Genomic DNA, 18,860 nt, shown 5'->3' with positions numbered 1-18,860 from the left:
GCTGGAGAAGTTTTTCCTTATTTTTATTTTCTGACTGGACCTATAATTTCTTCAGCGCAGGGAGCTCCCAGTGAGAAACTTCCCCTACCAAAGACAAATTGACACTACTCTGAAACTTCATATTCTGAAAGATTTGCCTGATGCACTGAGAGGTTGAGCAACACATCCAGCATCATACAGAACCAGAGATAGGACCCAAATCTAGGTCTTTCTGATTCTTAAACCAGCTCTTAATCTATTGTGCTATGGTTCCCCTTACAAGGGAGAGAATCACTGCTTTAATTAATAGAAAGGTTCTTCTGTGGAGGAGATATTAAACTTGTTCTGCTTGGCCCCAAAGAACTGAATTAGGAACAACAGATAGAAGTCACAAAAAGGTAAATTTAGGTTTTAAATAAAGAAAAACTTGCTAACGAATGGGAAAGGTAAATTTGGATCAAGTCATAGAGGGCCATGAACAAAAACTAAGGAGATTTACCTTTATGCTGTAATGGGGAGCTATTGAATGTTTCTAACTAAGAAGAAACAAGATGAAATTACACTTTTAGAAGACTAACATAGTAGTCTAGGCACGAAGTGAACAAAGGTCAAAGTAGAAAAGAAGAGACAGAAGTCCCTGATGATATGAAGATAAAATCAAGAAGTGACTAATGAAGTTCCAGGTGTTCACACTAAATGAAATATATTTGGTTACCATTCTCTTTCTGGACCTTTGAATGACTAGCTGTCCAAAGTTGTTAAGTTCTTAAATTGTGTGCCTTTATTTCTGTTCCATAAGAAAAGATGTGTCAATGATATTTTCTTAAAACAGAGGGAAATTTGGGCTACTTAATGTGTGCAAAGAGCTTGAAGATCTTAGCATGAAACCTCTTTCATGCTTGTGGTACTTATCAGAAAAGTAATCAAAAGGCTGCTAATACAGAGAATGATCAGTCATAACTGACATGTTGTAAAACACTTACAAATGGGCCACATAACCCTGAATTTAAGGACAACTCCTAAATAAAAAGTCGGTATGTGCAATTACTCCTTAGATTCAAATTATTGATGGAAAGGGGAAGTATTGAAAAGGCTTAAATTAGAAGAGATGCAGGCAAATAGTAGCTATGTAGACCCTAATATAACTCTGAACTGACACTTCCAACATAAAATATTAAGATTTCCAAGAGGAAAACTAAGAATTAATGTTTCCCTTTACCCCACTTGTGGAAGTCCCCACAAACTACTGTCACATACATATACATACACACTTGTGGAAGTTCCCACAAACTACTGTCATGTATGTAATGTGTATGTGTATGTATATATATACACACACATACACATATATACATGTATATGTATGTATGTGTATATGTGTATGTATACATATATACACACCTACTGTCACATACATACACACATATATGGGTGTGTATATATAAATGTTTTACTGTACGTAAACATATTGGTTTAATTTTTCCATTTCTGGCATATTTTTATATGCTTGTCCATGCTTAACTTGCAGCCACAGAGCATTACTATTGCTAAAAAAGATCTGAGAACACCCTAAGATGATTAAAAGTACTGCATAATTTTCTAAATGCAATCTAGCCCACTATCCTCTTGCTTAATTTGGGGTCTAGATCACTGTTGATCTGCTATGTGTGTGTTCAAGATACACATACTCAAAGACCAGTGTCCAATTGCATAGCAGAGATGGTATCCCAAATGTTCTGCAACCAATGAGCTTCTCCTGTGTCAGTCATTACAGTAAACTCTTTAGACAGATTACAGAGAGCATTTAGAAGGCTCTGCAGTACTTCAGGACTTGACAAAATTGAGCCCAACAACCTCTACACACAGTTACCCAGAATGAAGGCGAAAAGCAGGCAGGATTGCATTTGGGACACACTGCAGCTTTTAATTGCCCCAAATGTCTTACTGAAACAAAGATCTATCAATTGAACAACATTCTTCCAATGATGCTATCATCACATCACAACTGATGTATCAATCAGTAAGTATTTATTCAGTGCTAGGCACTGTGTTAGTTGCTGGGGATATGAATCAAAGAAAGAAACAATGCCTAACTCTCAAAAAACTTACATTCTAACAAGGGAGATAACCAGATATGGATGCAATATACACACAAACTAAATATAGGGAGAATAAATACAAATAAATATGAGGTAGTTAAATATAATAAGGTAGATTGGGAGAAAGGGCACTAGCAGTTTGTGGGATGTGGGGGTTTGATCAGGAAAGGTATTGGTTAGAAGAGACACTTGAGCAATGTAGAAAAGGAAAAGATATGAGGTGGAGGTAAGGAATATTCCAGGTACAGGAGACAACCAGGGAAAAAACATTGAAACAGGAGGGAGTAAGTCATATATTAGAAGTGGGAATAATGTACAATAAGGCAAGGGAAGGGAATAATGAATTCTGATTTGGACCTATTAAGTTTGAGAAGTTTCCAGGACATACAATTTGAAATGTCCATTAGGCAACTAGTAATACAAGGACTAAACTTAGTGGAGAGTGAGGCTAGTTATATAAACCTAGGAATCTATTCGTGAAGATAATTAAAACCAAGGAAGGTTATGCAGTCACTAAGAGTGGAGAGAGAGAAGCGTGTTCAGGTCACAGCCTTGAGCAACACCTACAGTTAATGGTCATAATATGAATGATTAGCAAAAAAAGATGAGATAGAACTATGAGACAGGTATGAGGAGAAAAAGGAGAGCATAGAATCAGAAACAAAGAGAGGAGAAAGTATTTTGGAGAAAAGGGTGGAAAGTATTGTCAAAAGCAGCAAAGATGTCAAGAAGGATGAAGAATGAGAAAAGACCTCTCAGATTTGGCAATTAAGAGATTATTGGTAAAACAAAAACGAATAATTTTTTTAAAAAATGATACCAGAACCTACTATGTATAGTTATATGTACACACAAAATAGAGGATTACCTTCAAAAATATATATAATACCTACAATGATACAACACCAAATAAAGATCTTAAATAATCAGACCTCAGAAAAGGAAATAAAACCTGCTATAAAGGAATTAACAACGAAAAAATGTGTGGTCCTGATGAATTTGCAGGAGAATTCTATCAAACTTTTACAGAACTTTATAGACTTATGCAAATTATTTTTAAGAATTGCTAAAGAATTCTATTAATCCCCTTTTATGAGAAAAATAGAATTCTAATACCTAAACCAGGAAATGAAAAGCAAAGAAAGAGAACTGTAGAATATTATCATTAATGAGTATCATTTAAAAATGTTCAACTTGGCAAATCATGGCAAATAGATAACAGTAATTTATAAAGAAAATAATTTGTTATGATCATACTTGATTTATACCAGGAATGGTTCAACATAAAGAAAACAATCAGTATGATAAATCATATTAAGAACAAAACTATCCAAAACCTGGTGATTATCAACAAGTGCAAAAAAAGCCTCTTACAAAGCACAACACTCATTAATGTGTTGAAAAAAACAAACCTACAAAGTATCGGTGTAGGGAGATTTTAAAAATATGATCAAAATTAAATGAAAATAAAATCAAGTAATAACTATATGCAATGGGAAAACATAGAAGCTCTATCAATAAGTACAAGAGTAAAGCAAGTATTCTCACTTTTCCCACTATTATTTGATATAGTTCTAGAAATGCTAGCAATTAAAAAAAAAGATGAGACAAAGAAATGAAAGACTTAAGAATAGGCAAAAAGGAGAAAAACTCTCAAGCTCCTGATGACATGATTGTTTACTTAGAAAATGCTAAGAGGCGGCTAGGTGGCGCAGTGGATAGAGCACCCGCCCTGAAGTCAGGAGAACCTGAGTTCAAATCTGGCCTCAGACACTTAACACTTACTAGCTGTGTGACCTTGGGCAAGTCACTTAACCCCAATTGCCTCACTTTAAAAAAAAATAGAAAATTCTAAGAAATGAGCAAAGAAACTGAAACAATGAATAGTGTCAGCAAAGTTGTAGGCAACAAAATAAACCCAGAAAAATCAAGAGCACTTCTGTATAACAACAATAATATCCAGGAGACAATAATAAAAAGAGAAGTCTCATTTAAAATAATTATAAAATGAATATAATATCTGGGAATAAATCTATCAAAGTATACTCAATATTTATATAGATTTAATTACAGCGGCAGCTAGGTGGCACAATGGATAGAGCACTAGCCTTAGAGTCAAGAGGACCTAAGTTCAAATCTCAGCTCAGACACTTACTAGCTGTGTGCCCTGGGCAAATCCCCCAATTGTTTTACACATCCAGGGCCATCTCCAGTCAGTCCTGATTTATATCTTGCCACTAGACCCAGATGGCTCTGGAGGAGAGAGTGAGATTGGTGACCTTGCACAGCCCTCCTTCACTTAAATCCAATTCAGTCCAAGTCATGACATCACCCTGATGTCAGGGTCTTCTTGAAGCCCAAAGGACGAACAACAACAGATTCAATTACAAAATGTTCCTTAAACAGCTCCCTGAACAATTTAAAGAGCTGAACAAATACTCAGCGCTAGTGGCTATATAATACCAACATCATAAAAAAGACAATACTACCAAAATTAATTTATAGATATACTGCTGCTACATTAAATAACCAAAGAGATACTTTATGGGGCTAAATGAAATAATTACAAAATTCATTTGAAGGATCTAGAACATCAAGGAAATAATAGAAAGGTAGGAATAAAAGGGACTTCTAGAGCTCAGAGTATATTAAAAATATCAATCATCAAAACCATTTGTTACTGGTGAAAAAATAGAAAACTATATCAATGAAACACACTAGACGAAGAAGAATCGGAAATATCTAAACTCAATAAACCACTGTTCATACTAAGCCCCAAAATACAAATTACCTAGGAGAGAGGCTCTATGTGATATCTGCTATGAACACTCTTAAGCAATATAGTGAAAATCACACTTAGAACAATAAAGTAGAACATATTCCACAATAAATTAAAAATGTGTGACCTGAATATTTAAAGAGCATACCCTAGAAAATTAGAAGATAAGCAGATATCTACTTTTTATAGCTATAAATAGGAATGAATTCTTAACCAAACATGGGATAGAGGCAATTTACAAGACTAAATAGATCATTTCAGTTACATGAAAATAAAAATGTTTTTCAAAAAGTTAATGCATGTAGGATAAAATAAAGGAATCGGTCTAATGAGGAAAGTCAGTTACAGCCAAAAGACATTTATTAAGGGCCTACTGTGCAAACTGTGCTAAGTGCTAAGGATACAAAAAGGCCAACAAGAGTCTATGCTATCAAGGAGCTCACAGTCTAATGGGGCAGACAACACACAAACCAATATATACAAAAAAGTTATCTACAGGATAAATAGGAAATAATTAAGAGAGGAAAGGTACTAGAACTAAGAGGAGTTAAGGAAGGAAGCTAGTAGGAAGAGACAAAAAAGGAGATTATCCTAGGCATGGGGGACGACCAAAGAAAACTCCTAAAGCCAAGAGACGGAATGTCTTGTTCATGAAACAGCCAGGAGGCCAGTGTCACTGGATCAAAGAGTACATGGTAGAGTATAAAAAGACTGGAAAGGTAGGAGGGGCCTAGGATATAACGATTTTTGATGCCAAATAAGATTGTCTATTTGATCCCAAAAGAAATCAGAAACCACTGAAATTTACTGAGAATGGGAGTGACATGGCCAGACTCTTTGCAGCAAATATCTCTAATAAGGGCCTGATAGCCAAGACATATAGTCAACTAAGAGAAATATATAAGGCCAAAGGTCATTCTCCGATAGAGAAGTAGTCAAAGAATATGAAACAGGCCTCAAAAGGTAAATTGCAAGATATTAACAACTATAAGAAAAAATGTTCAAAATCACTAATAACAAGAGGAATACAAATCAAAACAATGATGAGACTTCATTTCACATTCAACAAATGAGTCAATGTCAAAAAAGGCAGGCACATAAATACACTGTTGGACAAACTGTAAATCTGTATTCTGGAAAACAACACAGAACTACTTAAATAAAATGACTAAAATGTCCATACCCTTTGAGCAAAAGATTCTACTGCTACACAAAGACCTAGGCGCCTACATCATACAATGGATAGAGTGGTGGGTCTGGAATCAGGAAGACAAATTCAAATTGTAAGGGGCTAAAATTCTAGCTATACTGTCTAAAATATCTAATGAGTGGTCACCAATAAATTATAAGCTTTAGCAAGAGTTAGACTTTTAAGCATTTAAGGAGAATAAGAATTTGGTAAAGAGAGAGAGAGAGAGGCCTAGATTCATCTATCTATTAAAGGGAGAGCACATTTCTAGCTGCCTTCTCCAGAGTCCTCAGGAAAGAGCCAGAGTCAGAGCACCAGCCTCCCCCCTTCTTCCTCCCACAAGCAAACATCACTTCCTGATGCCAAAGAAAAGACTCATGGTCTTGCCCTCAGAGACCTTCTCCTCGTGGTGGAGATTTCCTACAGTAAGTCTCCAGCAGGTGGCATCATTCCAATCATTACAAAATCCAACTTCAAATTAGCTGTGTAGTCAGTCCTAGGCAAGTCACACAACCGCTGCTTGCCTCAGTCTCCTCAACTGTAAAATTAAGTAATAATAGCACCTCCCAGGGTTGCTGTGAGGATCAAAAGAGATATATGATTTTTAAAGTGCTTAGCACACTTTCTGGCCCATAATAGGCACTATATAAATACTAGCTATTATTATTATATACCCCAAGGAGGTTGACAACAAAAAGAAAGGTTCCATATATACCAAAACAATTACAGCAGCATTTTTTAAGGTAGCAAAGAATTGAAAACAAAATAGACATCTATCAATTGGGGAATAGTTAAACAAACTGCAGTACATGAATGTAATAGAATGTTACTGTGCTGAAAGAAGCTATGAGCATGATGAATATAAAGAAGCATGGAAAGACTTACATGAACTGATACAAAGTGAAGCAAGCAGAGAGAGGAAAACAATAAACTCAATGACTAAAAAAATATAAACTTAAAGAACCACACAATCTCAAAACAATCAAAACTGAACATTACAAAATTATAAAGAACAAATATGATCCCAAAGAAGAAGTTATGAGAAGACACCTCTCTCCTGGCTCCTTTACTAAGGGCTGGGACTTTGGGCGTAGAACACTGCATGTAACATCAGATTTTCTCCACATGTTGATCGCTTTTGCTCTATTTTTTTTTCCTCTTCTTCTAAGTGCAGGTTTTCTGGAAGGGGAAATTAAAGGGGGAGGGGAAAAAAAGGAGTGAAGAAAAGGATAAAGGAAAGGAAGGAGGGAGGAAAGAAGAAAGGAAGAGAAAGAAGGAGGATTTATTAAGCATCTACTATATTTCAGGCATCGTGCTAAGTACATCCCCATTTTATAGTTGAGGGAACTAAGAAAGCCAAAGGTTAAGTGACTTGCCCAGGGTCATACAGCTATTAAGTGTCTGAAGCCATATTTGAACTCAACTCTTCCTTGACTAAAGGCCCAGAACTATCCACTGCACCATGTAGTGCCTAGTCTAAGGTGCTGTGTTGTGTTTTGTTTTGTTTTGTTTTGTTTTAGGAAGAGAACACTTCGGAATGTTGGTAGGCCTAGAAAACTACAGTTTCTGAAGAATTAATTTAAGATTCATACAAAGAACAATAAGAAGTACTGGCACATGAGCAAAAGGCACAAGAGAAGCAGAAGTAGATTGGAACTGTGCATTAGAAGTAGTATAAAAGCTATGAGAGAAATGTGTGACTAGGGGGTTGGGGGTGGGGAAGACTGTGGAGAGAAAACAAATAACCAATAGACAGCTTATAGTGTTCCAACAGTGGCCATCTAATGTCAAGATCTGGAACTCAGCAAATTAAGTGGACCCCTGTCATGGATTTACCAATGAACAACCAAAGGACAAGAAATGCAAAGAATGAGAAAGTAAAGACAGGTCACAGATACCTCAAGGCATCTAAGTCAGTCAATGCCTGCCTATAATCTAAAAGGAAAGTTCAGCTTTATTATAATGCTCAACACACAACCGGGTACTAAAATATCACTGTTCTCCTTGCATGCAATGTGATAAAGCACCATCCATCATCAGATACTTAATAATTGCTAATTGATGTCTAGATTAATTGCAGCTCTTTCCATTCTGAAACTTTTTCCTCATAAATAGTTAAGAATTAAAAGGTAAAAATGTCTACCATTTTGTTCATAATGTGTATTAATTCACCCTATCCTTACTTTCTTCTTCAGGGAAGGTATGCCTTTCTCTCATTGGTGTTACCCAGTGATAATAAACATGTCACAGACATTTTTAAAAACCACCACAAAAGATAATCACCGTTTGGCAATTATCATCATCCAGAGTCAAGGGTGAATTTGTAAATTTTTTAAAGGAATATTTTGCCCTGGGGGCAGCTAGATGGCACAGTGGATAGAGCACTGGCCCTGGAGTAAGGAGGACCTGAGTTCAAATCCGGCCTCAGACACTTAACACTTACTGGCTGTGTGACCCTGGGCAAGTCACTTACCCCCAATTGCCTCACCAAAAAAAAAAAAAAAGGAAAAAAAAGAAAAGAAAAAGAAAAAGGGAAAAAAAAAGAAAGAAAGGAATATTTTGCCCTAGAATACCCTAGTGGCTGCCTCCTACCCAATTCCCTGACCTCAAGTAAGAAGTCAAGCAAGATATCAGCTACCCACTATGTCTGGCAGATTTCTAATCAATCCCTCCACTAACTAATCTCACATAAATTCCCCAAGCTCCCCAAAAAGAACTTCAAAAAGGCAGCAATTAGTCAGTGATTGCAATCACCAATTCATGGATAATATAATCTGACCTAGAACAAAGGTCATTTGAAGATGACCAAGAAACAAAGTGAAAAATCAGACAAAAAGGTTGAAAAACTCTCAAATATGAGAACATTCCATATAGGCCTCTGACCTAGCAAATGTCCATGAGCAGATGTGAGCAAAGGCTTTGCCACTGTACTTACAATTTCATCTCACAAAGTAAAAGGCTCTCCCAGCCATAGATAACAGGAAAACCAAGAACCTGCCTCCCAGCAAATTACTAAAATACAGCTTTAGATGGCCTATTTTGTCATGTCAGGTAAAAAAGCTACCCCACTCAGTCCCCATCTATCCACCACTGGGGCAATAAGCTACTAGAATAATAAATGAAAGGAAGAAAAGACAAGCTGTACCTGAGAGTCCTATATAACATCTCTCAGAAGTGGCAAAGATTTTTTTCCCCAATTTTTGTTCTAGATATTTGCCTCTCTGAATGATACCATTTAGAACCTCTGTACAGAAACTGAATGTCAATCTCATTAAACACCAATGCAAAGTGTCCACAAGGAACAAAGTTTCTTAAAAAAAAAAAAAAAAGATAAAATAAAGAGATGACTTACACAAAGCCATAATGAAAAGGCTTCCTTGAAGAAAATGAGCCCACATGTATACAACTGATCTGATGCCACCAATCTTCTTTTGTTTTCAATTCCCTTTGAAAAAGGTACAGTGTTGGGTGCCTAGTAGGTACTCAATGAATACAGATTGCATGCTTTCTTTAAGAGTAAAGACGGTCTCCCTAGCAAATGCAGTTACCTATGTCATATAATCATCCAGACTGGACCTGAAATCTATTTTTGTTCCTGTTTGAAGCAGTCCATAGCTTAGCTAAACTAGAGGAAGAAATTCAGGGCAGTACTTCCCCAGAAGAAGTGTCCCTAAAGCACTTAAATTAATAGCCCTAACTTCCAAAGACATGAAAGTCATGTGAAATTCCTAAACAGGTTAAAAAAAAAGAACTCAAATGACAATGAAGTGCCTATATCCAAAACAGTGAGTATATGCCAAGATGTGTTTTCTTGCACTAACATTCTGCAATTTCCTACTGACACTTGCCTTTCATCATAGCATGTTTAATTGGCTAATGAGTTGCTCAACTAAAATGAGCTACTTATCAATGCATGGTGAAACAGCTGTTTAAAGACTGAAGAGTAAAGAGTGAAAGTGCATTTTATTTCAATGCAGTGTTGATACAGAAAACACCAAACTGGGAAATAGCAACTAGGTCTACAAATGCTCATGATAAGCCTTGTTAGAAGGGTATATGCTATAGGAAATAACTGGAGTGATAAGCCACTTCCTGCCAGCCCAATTAAGGGAGAGCCCCAGAGAAGTATTGCCAGTCCAATTCTCAGTCATTAGCATTGGACCAGGTAACACAAGATGCCTACCCCCAACCCGGGTAGCCAGATAAATGCCTTCTTGCTAAAGCCACTTTATCATTCTCAAATTTAAGAAAAATAAATTTAGCTTGTTTGGTACCCACTAGTCTAGAAGAGAAGGCCAAATTACAAATGACAATTATAAAGGTTTGTCAATTCTTCTTACTTTTTTTTTTGGGGGGGGGGCAGTTCTCTAGTCTGGTATATTTAGGAAACAACAGAAATTCACATTTAAATAGAACTAAGGTTCACAAAGTGCTTTCTTCACAACCACAAAATAAGGTAACACAAAATATTATTATTCCCATTTTATATAAGAAGAAATTGAGACAGTAGTTAAATGACAAGTCCTAGGTCACACAGCTAAAATGACAGTACCTCTTTGGAGTTACTGGAAAGAAGTGAACATCCCATCTATTCCAATCCCAGCCTAACACAGCTCCCCTTTACACTATCACCAACAAGAGTTCACTGAACTTTGACTGCAAGATTTCGCTGGCCCTTTTAGGAAATATTTAGAATATAGTTTTTCCCTATAACAAACAAAATTATTTCGTAAGAGTAGGAGCAAAAATTTAGCAAAATCAGTATTCTTTCTACAACATCATGCTTCCCCATTAGTAACATCAAGTCTAAATAAATAAAAGCCAAAGTCTCCTCCTTAATTATCAGACAACAAAGGATTCCCTAAAGAGTAAAAGGTATCTGGGGCAGCTAGGTGTCACAGTGGATAGAGTACCAGCCCTGGAGTCAGGAGGACCTAAGTTCAAATCCGACCTCAGACACTTAACACTTACTAGCTGTGAGACTCTGGGCAAGTCACTTAACCCCAACTGACTCACCAAAAAACAAACAAAAAAAAGAGTAAAAAGTATCTACCTTGCACTTTGCACCACAAACACAACAAAGTTCTCTCCTCAATATTTACCATGCAACTTTCAAAAGTGCTGGTTGCCTTGAGAGATTAAAATTAAATAAGACTTCATTAATATGAATCACAATGGACTAGAGAAAAATAAGCTAACTAACCAAGTTTAAATTACCAGTATTCTCATTAAAGAATCAGGCACCTAGTCAAGTACGAAAGATTCCTTCAAAGATTGCTTCAAATTTTGTTGCTTTACAAGAAAGCAATAGATCCTTAGGGTCTTCCTGATTATATATGGTCCAGGGCCATTAAGCAATCAGGAAGACCCTAAGGATAGTTCTCCTTGGCTTGTTCATGAACTTTCAGGGAAGAAGGGAAAGCCCACTTCTGTCAAAGAACCAATCTCCGACAAATTCAGAGATGATCAAGTCAAATGCTAGCACTTTTCTTATTCAACATTTGAGGGATTCACATTTGTAGTTTTAGTTATTTGAGGATTGGACATCAATAATTAAATGGGAATTTTTGGTGATTTGCAGTCTACTGTAGGAAATCACAGACAATATGGGGAAAAAACATTTAGTAAGTCATAAATATAAAAATACTGCATATTATTCATCTATTTTATCATTTACTACCATAAGTATACGTAATAAATTTTTTATATAAATGGTTAAATTGTGTTAAAAGTTTCAGTGCACTGAAGAACTAAGGTATGGGCTCTTTTTGTCTCTCTACCATCTAGACTCAGTCATGTGATTTTCTCTTGCAGTGACCTTTTGTTTCTGTTGTTGAGTCCCCCAGTCTTGTTCAACTCTCCTTGGTGCTTCTTGGCAAAGATATTGGAATGGTTTGCCATTTCCTTCTCCAACTCATTTTACAGATGACAAAAGTGAGGCAAACAGAGTTAGGTGACTTGCTCAAGGACACATCTAGCAAGTGTCAAATTTGAACTGAGGTCCTCCTGATTCCAAGGCTGGTGCTCTGTCCAACATGCCATTTAGCTGCCCCAGTATCTTTGTATCTTTCGCTTTTTGTAGAAGGAAATTTGTGAAGTAATAACTATAGCTATACAGCCAACAGCAAAGATTCTGCATAGTGTGTGACATGCTAATCTTTCTCCCAGAGATATTAATCTCTCTCCCACAGAAACTGCAACTTTTTTTATGGATGCAGTGTGTTGTTTTGCTTGTTTTTTTCTGTTAAATAACTATGATCAGAATTATTAAAAATAAAGCTTTGGGTGGGGTCTAGAGTTATTCATTGTTTTTCACATTCATGGGGGTCCTGCACCCCTAAGCCCTACAAATGTAATGAAAGGACTGTATTTACAACCCCATCTACCCTTGAAATCCACATTTTACCAGAACCACTCACTGATCACCCCTAGCCACAATGATCATTCCCTCCACTGAACTCCTGTAATTCTTGCGTGCCCCTTCTAGAACACTTTGCCACATCCTGCCTCATACTGCAATGTAGAGTTTACAAAGTGCTCATCTCATAATAACTCTGAAAGGTAGGGTGTCTAAGTATTATTATCCTCATTTTATAGGTAAAGAAAAAGCAGCTCAGAGAAATGAAGAGATATGCCCAAACTTACCATGAATAATTGCTATGCAGTTAATAATGACTTAAACCTCGGTTTGCTCCATGATAATGCAAATTGGGCATGTTGTGTTTAGGGCATCACATAGGCAACTTGATACAACTCCACACTGTAATCTAAAATACACCAAGGTGTGCACAACACTTCCACATTTGACTTCCCTGTTGCCTGGACCATTGCTATCTTTGTCCCTCATTACATGTCTCTCACTAATTAGGCTCCTCCTGGCAGTTCTATTTACATTAAATCAGAACGACTATTTGTTTAGTATTACCTTATGAGAGTATCTGAAAATGCATCTTTGGTTTTACCATTCTGTAAAAGCACCCCCAAAGGTTCACAACAAAGGGAATGAATCTAAATGATACATCTTAAAGAGGAATTGGTTGTTTTAAACCAGCAATATTTTAAAAGGCCCAGATATGCACAGCTCTACCTTGCACTAGGCTCCCACTGAATCCAAAGAGGATTTACCAAAAATGTGTAAGTATGTTTCTCTCCCCATCTCCTACCCGCAGGGTTATTCTTTATACTTTAAAATCCCACCCTGAAGCAAAACGATAGCTGAGCTCCAGTCTTCCCACAGGAGGGGCTAGTAACAGGAATGCTGACATGCCTGCAGCAGCAGCAGCAGCAGCAGTGATACAAAACAGCAGAATACACTGAAGCAGCGTTCCATGGTTGAAAGGACAAGGCACAAGCTGTATTCCTGTATTCTCCAGCTCTTAAGGTCACAACAAACCAGCCCTCTGATACCAATTAAAATCTCTGCAGTTTATGTTTCCCCTGAAAAGGACAGCACCAAGATGACCTGTGACTGCTGAGAACATAACCGGCCATGTACAGTCCTGGTTGAAAGATGAAGAGTTAAAAAAAATTAAGTCATGACTGCCATGAAATTGTTTATTCATGGTAGGTGTTTCAGGCAGTTACAGCTGTACCACAGTAAATTGTTAATAACCGTTGCCTAGAAAATCATTTCCATTATAGATCACGGCTAAGACAAGAAAGCAGAGTACGAGGTGCTTGGGTGATTTGAGTTCCAGCCCATCAAGGTTATGTCAGAGACAAGTCAAGAGGAGTATCCTTTCTGGAAACTGCTTTAAAGAAAAACTGCATTTGGGGATGAGATATATACTAATTGCTGCATCTCATTATAAAGATTAAGCCAATTAAAAAATCCAACCAAGCTTTAAATGTGATGGAGAGAATAATTAAAAATCAGATTTTTTTTTTAAAACAAAATACTATTATGGCCATTGGAAGAAGGTTAGAACACAGGGGGGAAAACAGCTCTGCCATCAGAAAGCAGGAGGAAAACAGCAGTCTGTCAAAGTTATTACAGGATAACTTTTTTTTTCTTTTTTAAAGACCAGAACTTAACAACTTTGAACATCTGTGCCCTTGCCTTTCCTATGTATGCCATAATAGAATGGCATTTCCTATATCAGTCTTCTTCGCAGCAGGAACCAAGCTGGTGAATCAGCAAAATGTCATTGTCTTCAAAAAGCCACTACCATTATTTGGAGTTCACAAAAGTGGGGAATAAGAACCTTCTGAATCCTATTTCTAAGAACTGCTTTGGCCATCCTTATGGTAATACACAGACCATCCAAGGGAACTATAGGCCTTTGGGGATGCAAATTAAAATTTCTAGCTATTTATCCCTTAGAGACAAGAAATTACAATAAATAAGTTGGGAGACTGGAAAAAGTAAGAAACTTTTCATCACCAATCTGTAATGGTTACTTAAGAGGCTCAAATACAGACTCAAAACTTTGTTTCCTGCTCTCAACTGCCTCAAACAATGCACTCCATGGCTATACTACATTAACACTGATCTCACCCAGATTACTATTTCACAATGAAAAAACAGGATTTAGAGCCAGAGGACCTGAGTTCAACTCCTTTACTACATGAAGGGACCTGAGGCAAGTCACTTGACTTCTCTTTCTTAGCCTCAGTTTCTGATCTATAAAATGACTAGAACAATTGTGTGAACCTCAAACAGAAATAGAAGCCACTAAACCAAACATGAGGATTCCTTCAAGCTGCAGACTGATTTAGAAAACCACATATTAGCATTATCTATGTTCTATTATATTTTTATTTATTTTGTTCAGTGCTTCCCAGTTTTCCCTGCTTCCCATTTTCATTTGGTTTAGGCCCTACTCCAGAGAGTTGAGGGCCGCATGCGGCATGTTTAACTTTTGACTACAAGACCTCTAAAATCTCTAATAGCTCAAAATCTATTATACTATGATCCTAAAACCTGAAAAAAGATCCTTAATTGTGTCATATTAAAAGTCTATATGAAGTCTTAAAATCGCTCTCCCAAGAAGCTTATGTTAAGAGTATCCCCTGATTTATTTCAGTGAGAATTATCAGTCAGAAAAGAATCTACTTAGACATGTTCTCATGAGAGAGATTACCAGGAAGATGAACATAACCTGCAGAAGCAGCAGATTCACCAAAGAATATTACTCAAACAGGCCAACTACTTTTGTTCCCCACCTCTGGAAATCAGGATTCAAGTGTAAATGAAAAAGAATACAATTTGACGAACTTTACCTAATCCTTAAATACATGTTCATATTTTTTAAAACCACCTGAGGGTTTTGCACATTTACAAGTCCCTTCTGCCACAGGCAGATGAAAAGAACACAACAGAGTTTCATAGGGCAAGTACCACGAGAGAAAATGCATACAAAAAACCAGCACAGCAGACAATCAGGGGAGAGCAGTATCCTGGTAGGTAGATGAAGAACTACAAGTCTGTCTCACCTGTCTCTATTATGAATCCCCAAATCCTAACAATGAAAAATAAAGCTAGTTATCACATGAGAAAAGACATGACAGAAAATCTAAGAACTAATGGGGATAAATAAGAGAATGATTGTTTAAGATTTATTAATAGACTAAAAATGAACAAAGATCGATGTAAATTTCAAGATAGGAGATAATTAGTATGGAAACAGAAAATTAGGTTGTGAAAAATCAGGTAAGACACACAGGACAGGAAGTTAAATGCAGCCACCTCAAAAATAGTCAGTTTCCTACTAACAACAGAAATGTCAGGATATCTGTATTGTCGTGTCCAAGCAGCCCAAGAAGAGACTGCACAGCATTTAGCTCCACTAATAAGTGATATAGGTCCGGCATGGTTGCCACCACATGCATCTCTTGAATGATATCATTTAAATCCAGTTCAGACTCCATAAACCTGTGGATAAAAATAAAAATGTATAACATTAGTGCAAAGTCCCAGCAAAAAGCATAGCCTACCACCCTTATAATGCAGCAAAAGACCTTTTATTACTGAAGAAGAAAGATGTACACGACCTAAAAAGAGAGAGAATCTGTCAAAGTGTCCACAACAGACCAACCAAGAAGTACACTCAAACAAACATCACACTGTCACACAATTTCGTTGGAAAATCGATCTCCTCGTTACAAAAATCAATCTTGGATTCAGATCTCATTACATCGTGCTCCTTGTTCCCACAGTCACAAACTGCCTTTCAAAGCATTCTGCAACATCAAATGAACCTCATGCAATCTTGTGAGCTGGCTATCATTACTCCACAGGGCTACAATCTGATCAATTACCTTGGACATAAATTACCTGATTTACCCAACCAACTTTCTGTTCTCTATCTTACAGAGCTACATCTGAGGTTGCAAAGAATACAGGCCGTCCCACACAGCAATTAAAATTACATCTGGCCACACAGATTAAGAATATTTTTTCCCTAAATACATGATCTAGTACTAAAAACTTCGAAATTTAACAAACACCAGGAAAAATAAAAAGTAGATATAAAAAAAAGGTTATAAATCTACAGCTAACAGTGAGTCTTATGTGTTCTCAAGTGTGTTCTGCTAGGCTGATACATTTTCTTCCATAAAATCTACGTCTTTGGGCTGCTCTCCTTTTAAGAAGGCTGTTCCTGGGCATTAGGTATATATCCTACAATGGGTGACTTGCCAGGTAAAGTTGCTAAGTGAGAAGCTGATAGCAAAGCAATAGAGCTACATATTACAACAGTCAGCCAGGCCACGAAGGAGTCAATGACTCTGTCCAGTATGACAGAGAATGTGTCAATTGTGTGCTTCAACAGATTTCCCTCGAAATGCCTGAAAACACTCTTTTAACCACAGATCAAGTATCAGCACTGACCAGCAAGGCAACTACACAGGGCGAGTACAAAAATCACTGTGAGGACTTCTAACTGATCAGAGCTCACTGCATCCAACCAAATAATCCAACTATAGCTCTGAAAAAGACAAGCAATACATGGAAAAGGAGAGCAAAGTTGCCCAAAGTTTGACGGCAAACAGAATATCCTTGGGGAAGATGGTATTGGGTAGAAAGGGCACAGAGTGAAAAGTGATGGTTGCATGAGGAGAATTGTCAATTGTATTTTAAATGCAGCCAAATGAAAAGAGGCATTTCTGGGTATGCGATCAAAATGACAATTGCATCTATGGAAAAATAAATTTGAATGTTTCCAATCTTGATCGGAGAGGTTCATTCAAATATGCTCAAGCAATTTTCATCTTAATTGCACCTCACTGAGACTACAGAATTACCAAAGACATTGCACCAGTAAGAATTCAAAAGCTCAAGGTTAAAACACAATGTAGTTTCTGAACTGCATTTAACCATCAAAAAATATTTTCACATTTAAATTTGGTCTTTAAATGTTCAAATGTCTAAAAAAGAAATATATGAATGGAAAGGGGTATGGTTTTTTAAAGGTCCTTTTCATTAAAAATAATTTCCCTCAAGCGTTGTATACAACAAATGCAGAGCTCCCCTCACATCCTATAAGATGCCAACAGGGGCACTCACCTTCAAAGCCACAGTAGTCTAAGCCACCTAAAGTGCATTAAGTAAATAAAGTGGTGAACATGGAAGTTGGAGTTTGAAGGCCTACAATTTTGTCAGTAAATAGTAATCATGCACTGATGGCCTCTTCTAACTTCACCTTTCACGTGCAGGCCATTGAATAATGTTATATGTAAAGACTGGGTTATAACCAGATGTTTGGAGGCAATCTGATGAGGCAGGGAGACCCTAGACCGGGGAATGAGAAAATCTGGGTTTTGGTTCTGTTTCTGCTGTGACTTTAGAAAGTCATTTAATCTTTTAATGCCTTGGTTTCCTTGTCTACATTTTGAACTCTGAAAGAGTCAAAATCTTACTGATGCTGGTTCTCCCTCCACTAATACATATCACAATCCCTCCACATTTCACTAGTTGTTATTACTGAAAAAGTATATACCTAGTGGCCAACCATTTGATGATAAAATTTCTCCACATTTAGCTAGATGGGTTCTCTAACAAGAGACAGTTTATAGCTGGGCCTCTACTAAAGCCCTTCCAGCTTTCCAGCAAGCAAATATAGTTAGATGAGATCCAAAATATACCTAGGTTACACCAAAATCCACCCTATTAACAAGCTACGCGAAGTAAGCTGCCATTGTAGGAAAAGCAGTTTAGAAAATGAAGAGCTTTTTCAATTGGCTCAGTGGTAATAGCTAAGCCAATGTAAGAGGCAGAGAAACTGACCCAACCTCAAAGATCTCTCTAACAGTTCCAGTCGCCTAGGTAATACCAATTTTTAAATAAAAATTTTTTCAAATGCAAGCTTGAAGCCAAAGAATACCAGGGATACAGCTTTCATTAGAAAACAAAGGCTCTGAGATGAATTAGAAAAGCAAACACATGGAAGGAAATAAATGATTGAGGTAGGGAGGATGCAACAATAAAGCGAGGGATATCTTACTTCTCAGGATTGTCTGGAAACTTGATCCGTAGCTCCTGGTTTTTATAGGACCTCTTCTCAAATGTGAGAATCATTTTCTTCACTGAGCTTTCATCTAGTGGTTCATCCTGGTTCAAAATAAACACATAAATAAAAATCAACAACTTCAGCCCTTAGTGATATCTTCTCTGAACTCTACTAGCCTTCATTTATTATCTGTCCTTCATTTGGCACTTATATCATGCCTTATATTGTTGGCTGCCTAGTGCAAAGTATATATCTTGTCTCTGAAACTAGAATGCAAATCCTAGAGGGCAAGGCTCAAGTCATAAACGCCTTTGAATTTCCCCAAAGGAGCTTTAAAAAGCTCTGCACACAGAAATGTGGTAACT

General features: G+C 37.0%; 1 protein-coding gene across 2 annotated transcripts in view; it reads right to left on the bottom strand.

Annotated features, from left to right (window-relative positions):
* CTNNBL1 (catenin beta like 1) overlaps nt 1–18,860 on the bottom strand; it is a 200,454-nt gene that overhangs the window by 118,769 nt on the left and 62,825 nt on the right. For both annotated transcript variants that reach the window (XM_043983996.1, XM_043983997.1), the window contains exons 3-4: nt 18,490–18,596; nt 15,781–15,920 (exon numbers count right to left, since the gene is read on the bottom strand). In XM_043983996.1, coding sequence (XP_043839931.1) covers nt 15,781–15,920; nt 18,490–18,596 — 247 coding nt within the window. The remainder of the gene's footprint in view (nt 1–15,780; nt 15,921–18,489; nt 18,597–18,860) is intronic.

Source organism: Dromiciops gliroides, chromosome 2, assembly GCF_019393635.1.
Source record: "Dromiciops gliroides isolate mDroGli1 chromosome 2, mDroGli1.pri, whole genome shotgun sequence".
NCBI lineage: Eukaryota > Metazoa > Chordata > Mammalia > Microbiotheria > Microbiotheriidae > Dromiciops > Dromiciops gliroides.
This window is presented reverse-complemented; position numbering and strand designations above follow the sequence as displayed.